The 13,870-nt window shown below is 35.3% G+C and overlaps 2 protein-coding genes across 4 annotated transcripts in view; one reads left to right on the forward strand and one right to left on the reverse strand.

The window, feature by feature from the left end:
- LOC132945482 (vesicular glutamate transporter 1-like) overlaps window positions 1-13,870 on the forward strand; it is a 93,173-nt gene that overhangs the window by 43,600 nt on the left and 35,703 nt on the right. The window lies entirely within an intron of this gene.
- The window catches only part of LOC132945483 (uncharacterized), a 50,335-nt gene continuing 37,188 nt past the window's right edge, over window positions 724-13,870 (reverse strand). The window contains exons 1-10 of one of the 3 annotated variants that reach the window (XM_061015243.1): window positions 4,720-4,927; window positions 4,144-4,280; window positions 3,979-4,062; window positions 3,797-3,907; window positions 3,184-3,338; window positions 2,918-3,079; window positions 2,672-2,787; window positions 2,064-2,175; window positions 1,072-1,199; window positions 724-983 (exon numbers count right to left, since the gene is read on the reverse strand). In XM_061015243.1, the coding sequence (XP_060871226.1) occupies window positions 784-983; window positions 1,072-1,199; window positions 2,064-2,175; window positions 2,672-2,787; window positions 2,918-3,079; window positions 3,184-3,338; window positions 3,797-3,907; window positions 3,979-4,062; window positions 4,144-4,245 (1,170 nt within the window). In that variant the 5' untranslated portion in view covers window positions 4,246-4,280; window positions 4,720-4,927 and the 3' untranslated portion in view covers window positions 724-783. Of the gene's footprint in view, window positions 984-1,071; window positions 1,200-2,063; window positions 2,176-2,671; window positions 2,788-2,917; window positions 3,080-3,183; window positions 3,339-3,796; window positions 3,908-3,978; window positions 4,063-4,143; window positions 4,437-4,719; window positions 4,928-13,870 lie in introns of those variants that run through there. The other 2 variants (XM_061015241.1, XM_061015242.1) reach the window with 2 other exon arrangements.

A 13,870-nucleotide genomic window follows, 5' to 3' on the forward strand; every position in this document is an offset into this window, starting at 1 on the left:
ATAATATACTTATATTTTAGATATTATATATTATAGCCATCTCGCCTTCGCGTATATATTCGTATAATAATATACATTTATTATTTGTATACATTATTTACGACGATTATTATAACGAGCTCGTTTTGTCAACTGCCGCAGACAGTCATCTGCGTCCGCGTCCGCGTGCGACGATTGCGGTAGTTTGGAGAGCGTCTTTTGCAATCGTGGGGACATCGCGCGGGAGTGGACCGCGAACTTAACCGTTTTATCATAAAATATAGTTATAATATAATATTATATATTTATATTATTAAATATTAATAAGCCGAACGAAAATTGCACCGTCCGAAGAATCGACAACTATATATTGTAAATAGCGACCAATATATTATTATTTCAGTTAAACTTACATATTATTTCTATGCAGTAAATATATTGCGCCCAATACAATTTAATGTTTTTAAAAATATATTAATGGTACGATGGGGTTTTTTGAAATGTGGATAGAATTATTTTTTGTTCTGTATATATTATCACTGGAATCGGACCACACTATTGGTTACGAAAGTACGATTTTCGGAAATATAATTTACAGAATACCATTAAAAAATAACCAAAAAATGAAACATAAAACCAGAATTAATAATTAGGTTCACGATGCACGCCCGACTGTCTGTTATTGCGGAGTGGGATAATAAATTCAATTTGTCTTGGCCGGGAGCAAAAGAAAAAAAAACGCAGTCCGTTAACTATATTATAATATCGTTTTGAAAAAGGCTTTAATAAATTGTCAAAATATAACTAATAGTTCAAATAACTCAGAGGCTTGCAAAAAGTTTTCGACCTCAGTGACGTCTCGCTGTACAGCGACTGGATCATACACTTGCCTGGCACGTTGTCGACCAAGCAGTCGCCGATCTGTTCGCATCTCACTACGCCCTTTTCCAGTCGATACCAGTGTTGGCTGTCGCATACGACTTGCACGGTGTGGACGACTTTACCTGCAGAAAAATGGAAATTTGTTGTTGATTAATATTAAATTGGTAATACTGCTAAGCTTAATGACATAAAGATAAATGACGGAAGTACCGATTCTTATTAAAAAACACAGTTCTTCGGTAACTCTGCCGTTTTCGCCGAATTGATGTATGTTCAAATCGGTCCAGTCTATATTGCTGTTGGTACCGTCATCGTTGCTGATAAATCCGAAAAACAGCCTTGTAAAGCAAATAAAAAAACGGTCTTCAGATCGTTAGCACAGCACACATATTTTTCATAAGTTTTAGACCGATAAGCGGTGGTAAATTACACATACCTACTTCGGAATGTCCGATTTTAATTTTTGATACATGTATGAACTCTTTGACAAAATATCTAGGCTTTTTAGGAAGTCGATTTTTAATTTATAATTTAAAAGACCTTAAAACTTAGATTTTTTCAAAAATCCCATAAAATAATTGCATTACATTTGTATTTATTCTGGGACATATGATTTTAAATCAAAAAAGTGATTCTTAGAGAGCATTAGTCTAGTAACTTATAAACTCAACCTCTAACCTAACCCTTCTATATACTCAATGACGAGATAGGTATCAACACTCAACATTTACTGTAAAGCACAACTGTTATACCTACTTGACGGCTTTTTAAAATTAATTTTAAACAAATTGTTTCTTCACACTTTAATTACATTTTATTAAATATATACCTAACCTAAAGTGATTTATTTTTATTTACGTATAAATAGTGTTTTTAATAAGTCTTACATACTCATACTGTATGAGTCATATACCAGTATAAAATAAAATGAGAGATTTAGTAGACAATAATATAAAATACAAACAATTTTTAAGTAATAAACTAATTAATTAAATACATTAGTATCTAATTTTAACCTATTTAATAATTTAATTTTAAACTTCGTTGTATCTATTTTATGATACAAATGTACATAGGTAGGTGAAATAAAATATGTAGTTAAAAGTTTTCGAATATCTTAATTTTTACCATTCATAGGTGAATATTTTTTTATCTATTTTATGCGATAGAGCCCTATAGTAATTATATGGTACGTGACTCACCGTGAAAACGTCTTTTTGTGACAAACCACCGTAATCACCAGGGACTGATCGTCTTCCATGAACATGGTTATGTAGAAATATCTGTGCAACGCTGTAAAATCTCTAATTTTACCTGTAAAAAACACCGTTTGAATGAGCTCCTCATCATATTATTACGATTGTATAATATATTATCGGTGGTGGTTCCAAAAAGCGCACATTTTACGATTTTTTAGAAAGTCCAAAAGAACCAAATCCAATTTTATTATCTGATATGATTAAAACCTAAAATAATAAAATAATATGATATAACATAATATATTATCTATAATACCAATTTGACGCTCATAGCATATCACAATTTTAAATGTAATGTATTTCTGTTTTAGATGTAAAAAAATATTATCGAGTTTAGTAGAGTTATGTTTATCTTTATTGTATAGATAGTGGTTAATTTAGTTATTATAAAAGATCAATTAACTATGACTTTGATTTTTATAAATTTATATTTTGGTAAAACATTTTAATTGCACCTATGCAGGGTTATTAAAAAAGTATTCATGTATAGCTTTTAGAGGGGTTTTTGTCTTAGCTTTTGGGTTACAGTTAATTATAGGTATTAAATATACCAAAGCTCCTGTCCCTGACGGTAGCCGCGTTGCGAATTTCAATTCCTATCCTGTCTATCTCGATGTCCGCGTCCAATCGACCGAACTGCTCCCAATGCACCACATCGTCTTTGGAACTGTAACGAAACGATATACACACGTGACGATATTATTACTTTATAAAGTGTGTCATAGAATAGAATAATATATAAAGCTTTAAGGCTCTACAGTAGTTCATAATATTATCTTTGTCGGGCATGTATGTACCGGTCGAATAGGGTGGCGGAGAACATGTTCCAGTTTTCCAGTGCAAAAGAGTCGGCGAACGATTCGCTACTCAAGTCCCGATTCAGTAACCACACGTCACGTTGGCTCGTCCATTCAGCTGTTATCTTTACGTGGGCCGAGGCGTCCGGATCGTCCACAAATCTATATATACATGAATATATATGTATACAACCGTCGGAGGTTGTTATAGGGATCGTGTTATAGGGTCGACTTCACAATGTATATTATTATGTAAAGGTACTTACGTCATTTTACCTTCAAAATTGACTTTCCATCGTCGGAGAGGTTCGATCACCGTCAAAGTAAATTTGTCCAAAGTGAAACCATCGTCGCTGTTTTCCAACGAGTTATCCATGGAATTTGGATACATCGGAGTAGACAGGTGTCCGATTCCTGGAATCTGCAAAAGCCGTACAAACGATGTGTGTGATGGTATAGTTGTTAAGTCGTAGAGCTCAATTTGTAAGTAATTGTGATAAGTTGGATTTCGGAATTTATAGGTTTCTCATAGATAAGTTGTGACCGAAATGAACTACTAAGTACAGCGGCCAACCTACAAATCCAATAATTAACTTATAATTTCTTTCAATTAAGCTCTACAAGTTACGATTTTTCTGGTGTAATTTCGACAAAGTGTGGGGGAAGGTGGTGTTAGTGTGAAGATTCTCCTTCATCCTGCTTCGACCTTACTTCGAGTCGATGGACTTATAAATTCCAAAAATTAACTTTAATTGGACGTGTATTTTGGTGGGTAATTTAGGACAAAAGGGGTCAGCGAAGTGGAGCTTTTTTCACACACGTCTATACCAACGTAACTTCACCGTTCAATTCATCATTATATTATGTACTACAATTTACCTTTAAACATGCGTATCCTATGGACATTTTACTTTCATTTCGTCTATCAAGTGCTAATATGATCCATTTACCGTCGGGCGTGGTGCCTCCAATCCAAGTGGCGTCATAGCCCTGGGAAAGTTATATACATAATGCGATATTCATATGAAAAATATATTATCATAAGCGATTATTATGCTTACAATATTGTCGTTAAGTTCGTGTGGCCCGTCGTTGTCTTCCGGTTTACCGTGCTTCGTATGGACATCAAAGAAACGCAAAATTGTCTAAAAAAAGAAAACCAATGGAATATTACTGTATATAATTGTACAAATATGCAATGGTATTATAATACTATTGATTTATACCTTAATCGCGGTGAAAAACCAGTAATAAATCGTGTATTTGACGTTGTACCAAGGTCCTGGTAGTTTATAGTAGTCGAAAAAAGTCTCCGGTGGATTGGTCATTTTCGACAAACAAATTTTGAGTGAACTTCACTTGGCTGTAATATGATAATAATAATAATTTAATAATTTAATATTACCTACCTATGTATTGTTATGCGTATTGCTACAACGCCCGCTTTTATCGACGTAACGTGACAGTATCGTCATAGTCGCTACTCGCCACTGTACAAATTCCTCTCTGCGCGATAAATAACAATATGTATTAAGTATATTATTATATTTAATATTATATTATCGCATAACCTTCTCCGTCACGATGCACTTGAGTCGATTATTATAACAGTGCGTTGTCGTTAGATAACAGTAAACGCACACAGTATAGGTACCTATAAGTACCTCAGATTTAACAGTACCGGATTTAGCTTAGCGGGGAACCTCGAGATTTTTTTAAAAAGGCCTAGGGATCCAGGTCTTGAATATGACGTCTCGTAAATGAAAAAATAAATTATAGTATTATACTAACTTATAAAATACCTTTTATAATAGCTACATGTAGTCTTTGTCTGAGAAAAATGAACAATATCGCAATACCGCAGCACTCAGCATATTTTGGTTTTGGTGTACGTCAGTTAGCGAACATGTCAGTGTTATGTATCCCCGCGTTGTGGTAAAATCTGACCGAAGTGGTCAATCCTCGGAATTCGGATAGTCATCAGCTAATCACGGGCTTCGGACGTTCAGGTACACCTCCGTCCGCAAAAATATAAACGATTTTGAAACACGGCACTTGTTATTGTCATTAGGTAGTGTTGCAGTAGTAAGTATATTATATTAGGTAGTTTATACAATTAATCAACAAAAATATAAAACAACGTTTATTTAGCGCCACCTATCGGACGTGATTCAAACTAATACTCTCTAAATCTCTTTCTGGTATCTCCAATAACAATCTCTGAATAATTTCTGTCAAAACATCGGTCAAGTAGTTTTTGAGCCTATATAAACCACAACCATACGCACTCATTGTCTTTTATATGATATGCAGATTATTGTTGTGTATATTAGAGACGTGTAAAGTACGTATGATTCCATGATTTTACCTTTTAATGTAAATATAAGTGCTAGTATTAATTGAAATAATATCAACAAGACCTCTCAAAGACACGGATAAAAGTTAGAATATAAACATAATATTATAATAATATATAAGGTCAACGGAATAAAACCATGAGTGTATTTTTTATCACACAATAGGCCACAGATATCATAGCAATCGCATTCACTCTTAGAGAGATCATCGTTGTGCGTTCGGCGACAAAATATATGCCATGTACATGAAATAATCATGGTTTGACGGACGTACGTAAAGTCAATCATTCGGTGTCGAACCATAGCCGCAGTTGATCGTCGGCCAACAACAGCATTTGTGTTTATTTCGTTAGTATTGTTATACACTGAGTTCTGCGTATTTTTATATATAAATATGATATACATATTTTTTTTGAGTACACATCGCGCACACAAAAGAAAAACCGATTTCGACAAAACGCGACGATTCCGAAATAAAGAATGAGAAATAGTATTTTCGTCCGTGCGTGGCTTAAGTGGCTTATTTCTGGAAAAGAAACGTGATCACGACGAGCCGGCGAGGATGAAGACGCGGCAATATATACTTTTTTTCCTCCACACCCTCTCTCGTCACCGCATTCGTTGGTCTAATTCAATATTTTCTTTTTTTCCCACCGCCACCACCACTCTGTACAAATAAAAACAAAATCGTTTGATAAACAATTGAATGAAACCAGTCTTGCAGTAAATATATTCTCGTCTGTTCTCCGCGCGGTCCGATTTGCATTTTATACGCAGGCGGCGATAAAATAATACTTTTATCGATAGCTGCAGTGTATGTGTGTGTGTGTGTGTGTGTGAGTGTGCACGTGCATAAACGAATCGATAAGAGGCGTATGGGAAAAATAATTCCTACTAATGAATTATAAGTCGTCTTAAAAATATTATTTTAATTCGGCAAAACAAAAATAAGCGTATTATATTATGTACACGTATTAAAAATGCTAAAATCCAAATTTGGTTAGATGCGGAGCACGGTTAAACCAATGCTCGATGTGTTAAACAATTATTATTATCCACAATCTTAGCCGTCGGGGAGATAGGTCAATAGATACTTCCGGATCCCAGTAGACTCCCTTGCTTATGTGAGGTCTGTGAAGCGGAACTATCAAAGTCTACTAAAAAATCAACTCCCCCCTATCCCTCACCACTACCACTATAACCAGCGCGGGCGATACGCACTATTATTACAATATGTACTTACCATGATGTCTTGCCGCGGTGGACGCGATTTCTAATCGATAAACGAGTACATATTATATACCATCAACATGTATATACACAAACGTATTATTATATTTATGTTATGTGTATGACTCTATACGTGTGTGCCTGCAACCCTAACGCCGCCGCCGCCGCCGCTACGTAACGTAAGGAACGACCGGAATTAATCACGCTAATGGGCCCGACGTCATTATATACATATACGCGAATGCAGGACCCTCTTCGCAGCCGATGAGTCGGAAAACAATTCCTCGTGCCGATGACAATAAAACGGTATGCAGAAGGGTTGTTTCCCGTGGACCTGCTGCTGCTGGTGCTGCTGCGGATGCGGATGCGGCGTGGCGTGGCGGTGGGGTCGTTGACAATGGTCCGCGCGCGTGATGTAAAAGTCAAGACTTCGATTCGGTTTCGAAAGAGTCGACCGGCGCAGGCGACTATGATACATAAAATATAATATGTCTGTGTGTGGGTGTGTTGGGTGTTTGTGTATACGGAGACAGGTATAGGAGTAAAAAATGTTTGAATCGCAGTGTCGCGTATCGCACGCCGTCAAGAGGGTTAGGTATTTGTATATGGTGTGTGGTTTTTGTTCTTATACCACGGTCGCTACGCCGTTTGCGGGCTGTGGGTATGATATAAATATATTATATACATACATTATACACATTATCTCGGTCTTAGGGTCTTCTAGCGTTTCAACGTTTTTTTTTTCGATAGTTCATAGAATTTATAATATAGATAATATATTATATTATAATGTAACGTATTATCCAAAATTTTATTTTGCACATTTTTAATATATTAAGGTACTTGCTAACTATAGATAAAATGAACGTATGTATTGTCTAGTATTTTAGTGATTTTCCTAAAATAAAAAAAGTTTCCATCAAAATATGATTAAAAAATTAAAATTACAAATTTTATGAAAAAAATGTGTAAAAATTATGTGTTTTCCACACAATAAGCTTATTGCTCGTAACAAAATCGTACCATGCCCCAGACTTAGTTCATAATAAATCATGTAAAATAAATAACCATAAATATTATTTATATATTTTGTAATTTTCATTCTCAACATTTTTTCAACACAAATATCCTCCCCTTCACCCCCTCCCGATTGAAAACTCCTGAGCATATAGAATTCATCGAATTTTTCGGTGAAATAGATATATCTCGCAAAACATTAATTATTAAAAATGTATAACAATCGTTTTTCACTTATATAAATATGTGTATAGAAAAATAAACTAAATTCGTTTACCTGTAATTACCCCTATATATTATATTATTATTTCAGTTAAACTTCTAAAACTATTTTATTTCTTATTCTCGACGAGCGACGGTTTACTCAGAGCGTAGCGTTGTTTTACGAAGCGTAAAGAAAAACAAATGTGTTTATTATCTCGTATAACGAGCTGGTCCAAGCGACAGATCGTCGCGGAGAAAAATAAGATAAAAATATAATATAATATGTATAATATGTTAATTAAATCCGGTCGGACAAAAACAAAATGTCTCGCGGAGTAATTAACTGCGACGATATATCAAACGGATTTAAATGGAAATGAGAAAAGAACGCGGATAACGACTTTTATATATTATTATTATTATCATCTCTTAGTGGACCCGTATATATATATATAATATTATAACGTCGCTTGATTGGAGGTGAAGGGTGGGCTATTGCGGGGGGGAGTCGAGGGGCGTGGGAGAGAGCTAGCAGAAGCACGAGAAAGTTTTCGCGGATAAATGAGCTGAAATACTACGAAATCAATTATCATCCGCCTCGGTCGTCCCGGGGGAAATCATTGACATACATAATCTTTCGGTGACGAAAAAGAAGGAAAAAAGGAGCAGAAGGGCATTATTATTACCCCACGCTTGTAATCCCCAAACATTGAAAAGACCGAGCACTGAGCGTCTTGTCAGCGCATCGGCACAACAAATAGGATTTCGCGCGTGGCATAAACTCGGCCCAAGCGATCTCGTCATCGAGGTTCGTCCGTATACGTTCATTTTTTTCTTCTTTTGCTCCATCAAACATGTTCAAAGACAAAATATATCTCTTTGAAATGTATTTATATTATACCTAGGTATAATACCTATGCGTTTTATACAGCGGTAATTCCGCTGGCGTCGCGGTTTGTATGGAAGTCTTCCCCCACCCGTACGACGTCGAGAGAAAATAATATTATATTATATTTATTAAGCTTTGCGTGCGTTGGAGTTTTTCTCGATATAATATCATTTTCGAATTTCCGAGATTACAGCTACGAGATATATCATATAATATACAAAAGGGTGGGTCGTATTTTATAAACGATAATAATCTCCTGTTTAAAGTCGTTCGACCGGCGTCGCATTAAAAAAAGTTTTCCGTCGAATAAACATAAAAACAATAGCGTTAAGACGGCTCCGTCTTCGAATCGTGTGGTAACGATTTTAATTCAAAACCGAAACGAACACAGTCGATGGGTACTGCGCACGGTGCCGAAAACGCTCGCTGTCCATCGACTACTATACTAATATTATTCAATTATTTTTTTTACTAAATATTAAAATACAATACGATTTTCTAATATATGTATAACAAAATTACCTACCCCTTCGAACTGTGCTTGTGGTGGGAACGGTGGAGTGGGGAGTTATAATATACTTTCAAATAACGTAAATTAAATGTAAAAAATTTGATCTGAATGTTGAAAAGTTCCTCTGTCAGTTAATATTAATATGAATTATTTTTTGTAAATTAACAAAATTGTCAAGCATAGCTATAACTAATTATATTCGTTGATTGTTACTGAAAACTTCGCTGGAATAAAATAATTCTAATTGATATAGTACCTATGCGAAAATGTACCTATATTTATATTTTATATAGGTACCGTCGAATGCTTATTATCAGATGCGAAGAACGTATTTTTGTTTTTTTTTTCATAACGATTACGGTGTGCAAAATAATATTACCATATAGAACATAGGATTGAAATATTAATAATTTATTACCCTAAACATGATGTATACATTTTAATATTTTATAAAGACTTTGGTATGAGTGTTATTGAAAAACTCAATTTATTTGTGTATCTAAAAGCTTGAAACTTCTTCCCTGAAAAGTTAGAAAAATTGTGATAGCACTTTTTTATTTCTCGCCTTTCACGTCGCCCAAAAAATAGCTATTTTCCTACGATCTTTGGTTTAAATTGTACGTTCTTTATTACGCTTTTTGTCCTATACACGGCCTGGAAAAATAATAATATATAGTAGTCGTAAGTTATACTATGTTTTCATGAAAACTTATAGGGTGCTGAGATTTTTAAAACAGAAATACAGGACAAATATTGACAAATTCTTATATGCGATTCTAACCGCCAATATATATATACGTCGTATATACTGACCTAGCTCACCCCCCCCCCCACGAGCAAAATGTTGCATACTAAATACAGATATATATATATATAAGTCTTTCGGAATCGTGATTTTACGACGGATAAAGCGTGCGCCGAGGAGCTAATCAAATAATGGAAAACGACCGGAACCGGACGAGCGGGATGAAGAATGTCTTTGCGGATGCGATTTCGAAAGAATGAGACGCCTGCAAGCATTGCACACAGATACACCCACACACCCATATACACACTCACACAATATAATATAGATATGTGTACAAACCGACGGGCGACTGACAATGGACGACGACGGTCCTTAGCCGCGGTCGCGGAGGGGCGAATAAAAACCACGCAAAGCCTCCATGAGAACCGGCCCGTGCACGACTGTCTGTATACATAGGCTTCATAAAAGGATTTGTACCTCCACACCCGCGTTCCCTCCGTCCTAGTCTGGCGTTCGCACACACACGCGTATCCCCACGATTTTTAGTGACGCGCGTATGTCTATACACTCGCCTTTGTACCGCTTTTGTATCCTGCCGTGCACGTAGTCAGCCACCATAGTGATCTTTAATGGTTATTAAGACTTTTGCGCAGAACAGTGAAAATTGTTACGGCCCGGCCGCCTTAAAAGTCTACACGTCCAATATAATATGTATGGGTTAGGATGCAATCGATCGTCGTACACCTATATGTACCTATCAAAGTCATAAAAACACATTTATAATATATTACATGATGGATACGCTTAATCGCCTTATTTATTCGTCGAAGTGGCACGAGTAGGTTTGTCTAAAAGTTCTACGTTTTTAATTGAATATTTGTCTCCGTTTTGGTATCCGTGGTGAGTAGTACGCCGCCACAGGCCATATCGATCTTTAATGGTTATCAAGACTTTTGCGCAGAACAATTAAAATAGTTACGGACTCGAAAGTCTATAATATCCAATATAATATTATGTTTAGATACTGTAGTGATCGTCGTTTGCACAACTATGGATACGCATAATCGCATTGTTCTGCAGTCGTTGGGTCTGTAAGTGGATAGAAATTTGCAATGCCGTAAAAGTTTTACGTTTTTAATCGAGAATTTGTCTCGGCAATCACAATCATTGTTTCGTATATCATTCTACGGTAGTCGTTATTATTTTTTATTTATTTTTTTATCGACGCCTCAGGGGCATTAGTATAGTACAGATTATAATAATAGATATTTCATAATATTACAAGGTAAGAAAAAAGAACATTAATGCAAGACAAAAGAATAAGCTAAAGAAAATATTAACAAGTACAATTTTTGAGTTTTTGAATTATAGATTTTAATATTGTAATTTTTGTACATAAGTACCTAATTTGTAATGATAGGTACAATGATCATAATATTTTATTGTACACGATGATGTGGTAATGCATAATTAATTCTAATGATCATTCATTTTAGGGAGTGGATTTCAATGCAAATTGCATTTTTTTCAGAATATTCTAAAAAAATGGTTTCTAAGCATAATAGTATATTGTGTGGCAAGGGTGGTAATTACCTTCCTGCATGAGCCACACATACTATTTTTTTGTCATGCCTCTGCATGCATCGATCACGGCAAAGGTAATGCAGGGATCTATGCAACAACTAGACTATAATTTATACGACAACTGTAATATTTCGAAAGACGAGAAACGATTTGGTTTAATTTATTTTAAGCGTTACGCATGGAGGTTATATTATGATTATGAGATGTAACCAAAAGTTTATAATTTGTAAGAAACCGACGACCGTGGTATAGATTTCAGTGACTGTTTGTGCAGGGTATACGCGCGTCGCGCGTCAAATGTGCGAGCAGCACTTTTGGGGATTTCCACTTTACCACCCGGCACTTTTGGGGATTTCCACTTTACCGCCCGGCACTTTTTTGGATTTCCACTTTACCGCCCAGCACTATTAGGGATTCCCACTTTACCGCCCGCTGGACGGAAAAATTACGTTTTCCAACGCTTCAACTGCTATATCGAATACCAAACATTCGATGCAGGCGTGACAAAAAATTCATTTCATATATTACTAGAAAATTAAAAAACTACAATTCAATTTTGCATTTTTAAAACTTTTGTTTTTGTTAGAATGTTTTTTGATATTTTGAGTGCATTTTTAGGTTTTAAGGCTTTATTATTTTTATTTTTACATACCTACTTTATAATGTTATCAGAAAATTTGTTAAAATTATTTTGATTTCCTCTAAAAAAAGAAAAAATTATATTTCAATTTTTAAAATGTATTAAGTGGCTTACACAGCAACCTATCTTCAGAAACAAGTCGATTAATTGCGCAAAATAATTTTTTCTTAAGCATTTTGTAACTATTTTTTTATAAGTGCATTAAATTGTATAAACCCAATTGTTAAAGGCATTTTTCTTGTTTTTTAGAGAAATTAAATCCACTCCCTAAATCATTATGATCTTGTGATTGATCTGTAACTTTTAAACCAGAAGTGATATACGTGAACTGTGAAGTGATGTAATATTTGAGCGGGGTGTGCGTATAAAAAAAAGACCGAGGTGATGATACACATAATTATTTTCCATTTATGAATGCTGACATGACGTAAAAACCTCTGCACTCTTTAAAAGTTTTAAGTTTAAACCACTATATTACTCTATAATTTCCACCTATACAGAGTTTCTTATAATATATAGGTACATATTATATTAATTATAATATGACTTGAGTGAAATATTGGTATAACTTACTATACCTACACGATATAATATAATATTATTTAATCATCGAATACACCAACTCCTAAACCTTTTCGATAGACTTTATATACAAACAACGGGGTTGCGAGGCGATTCTGAAGGTACCTACATCGACGCGTATCAAGCACACTATCAAATATGGAATAATATGTCTGTGACATAGACTCTATGTTGTCATGCATAATATCATCATCATCGTCATCATTTCATTATTCGTTGTTAGGTGGTCGAAAAGTTTCTTCCTATTATAATTTATAAATACTCATACAACCTATATACACGCACAGCAATAATACTATTATGTATATATTATATACATGTATTTAGGGAACCGAAACCAATATAAACCGCACGTATAGTCGTCGAGTGTATTGCGCGCGGCTTCCTTTTGTGCCGTTTTAATATTCGGCAACATTCCCTGAACGGCGGCGGCGGTTCGCTCGCTCGCTCAGTCAATAGACTCGGCAAAGATTTAATAAACTTCACCCCGCGCCGCGCACACGGCAAAGGGACACGCCGAGCTGCAATATATATATACGCCGTTCACCGTAAACCACCCCCCAACCCCGTCTGGTATATATATAATAATAATAATAATAATAATATGTATTCCGGCCGCCGCCGCCGTCATCGTTTCGCGTGTATATTTGCCTTTCACAAATTGCCGGGTAAAACTGATATCGTTTGAAGTGCGAGTTTGCAGGCCGCGAACACTGCAAGTGGCGGGTCGGTACAGTATTGGTGGGTTGGGGTGGGATGGGGTGGAGGTTTATTATGTCGTTTTCATTTTTTTTTCTTTTCGTCGTGATTTACGACGAGGGGAATGACGAGCGCGCGTCGTCCCTAATAAAGGCGATCGCGAAGACGTCTACGTTCGTCAGGTATACATAATATAGTGTCTAATAAATAATAATAATAATAATAATAATATACTCAGACCTCGGAGATTTCGTTTGATAAAACAGACAACAGACTAACTAGTTCATAGATGCATAGGTATTACCTATTTTACGGTTGTCATTTCAAAAAGTACTGAGATTTTATATTTTTAATAAATAATATGGTAATTATATACATTGTGTTGTGCATTATTTTTTAAGATATCTTATTCGAAATATATCCTCCTGCAGACAAAATTCAGTGGTCCAAGCGATGACCTTGCCACTTTTCTAAATCCCTCAGGAACTAATC

This window comes from Metopolophium dirhodum, chromosome 5, assembly GCF_019925205.1.
Source record: "Metopolophium dirhodum isolate CAU chromosome 5, ASM1992520v1, whole genome shotgun sequence".
In the NCBI taxonomy this organism is placed as follows: Eukaryota; Metazoa; Arthropoda; class Insecta; order Hemiptera; family Aphididae; genus Metopolophium; species Metopolophium dirhodum.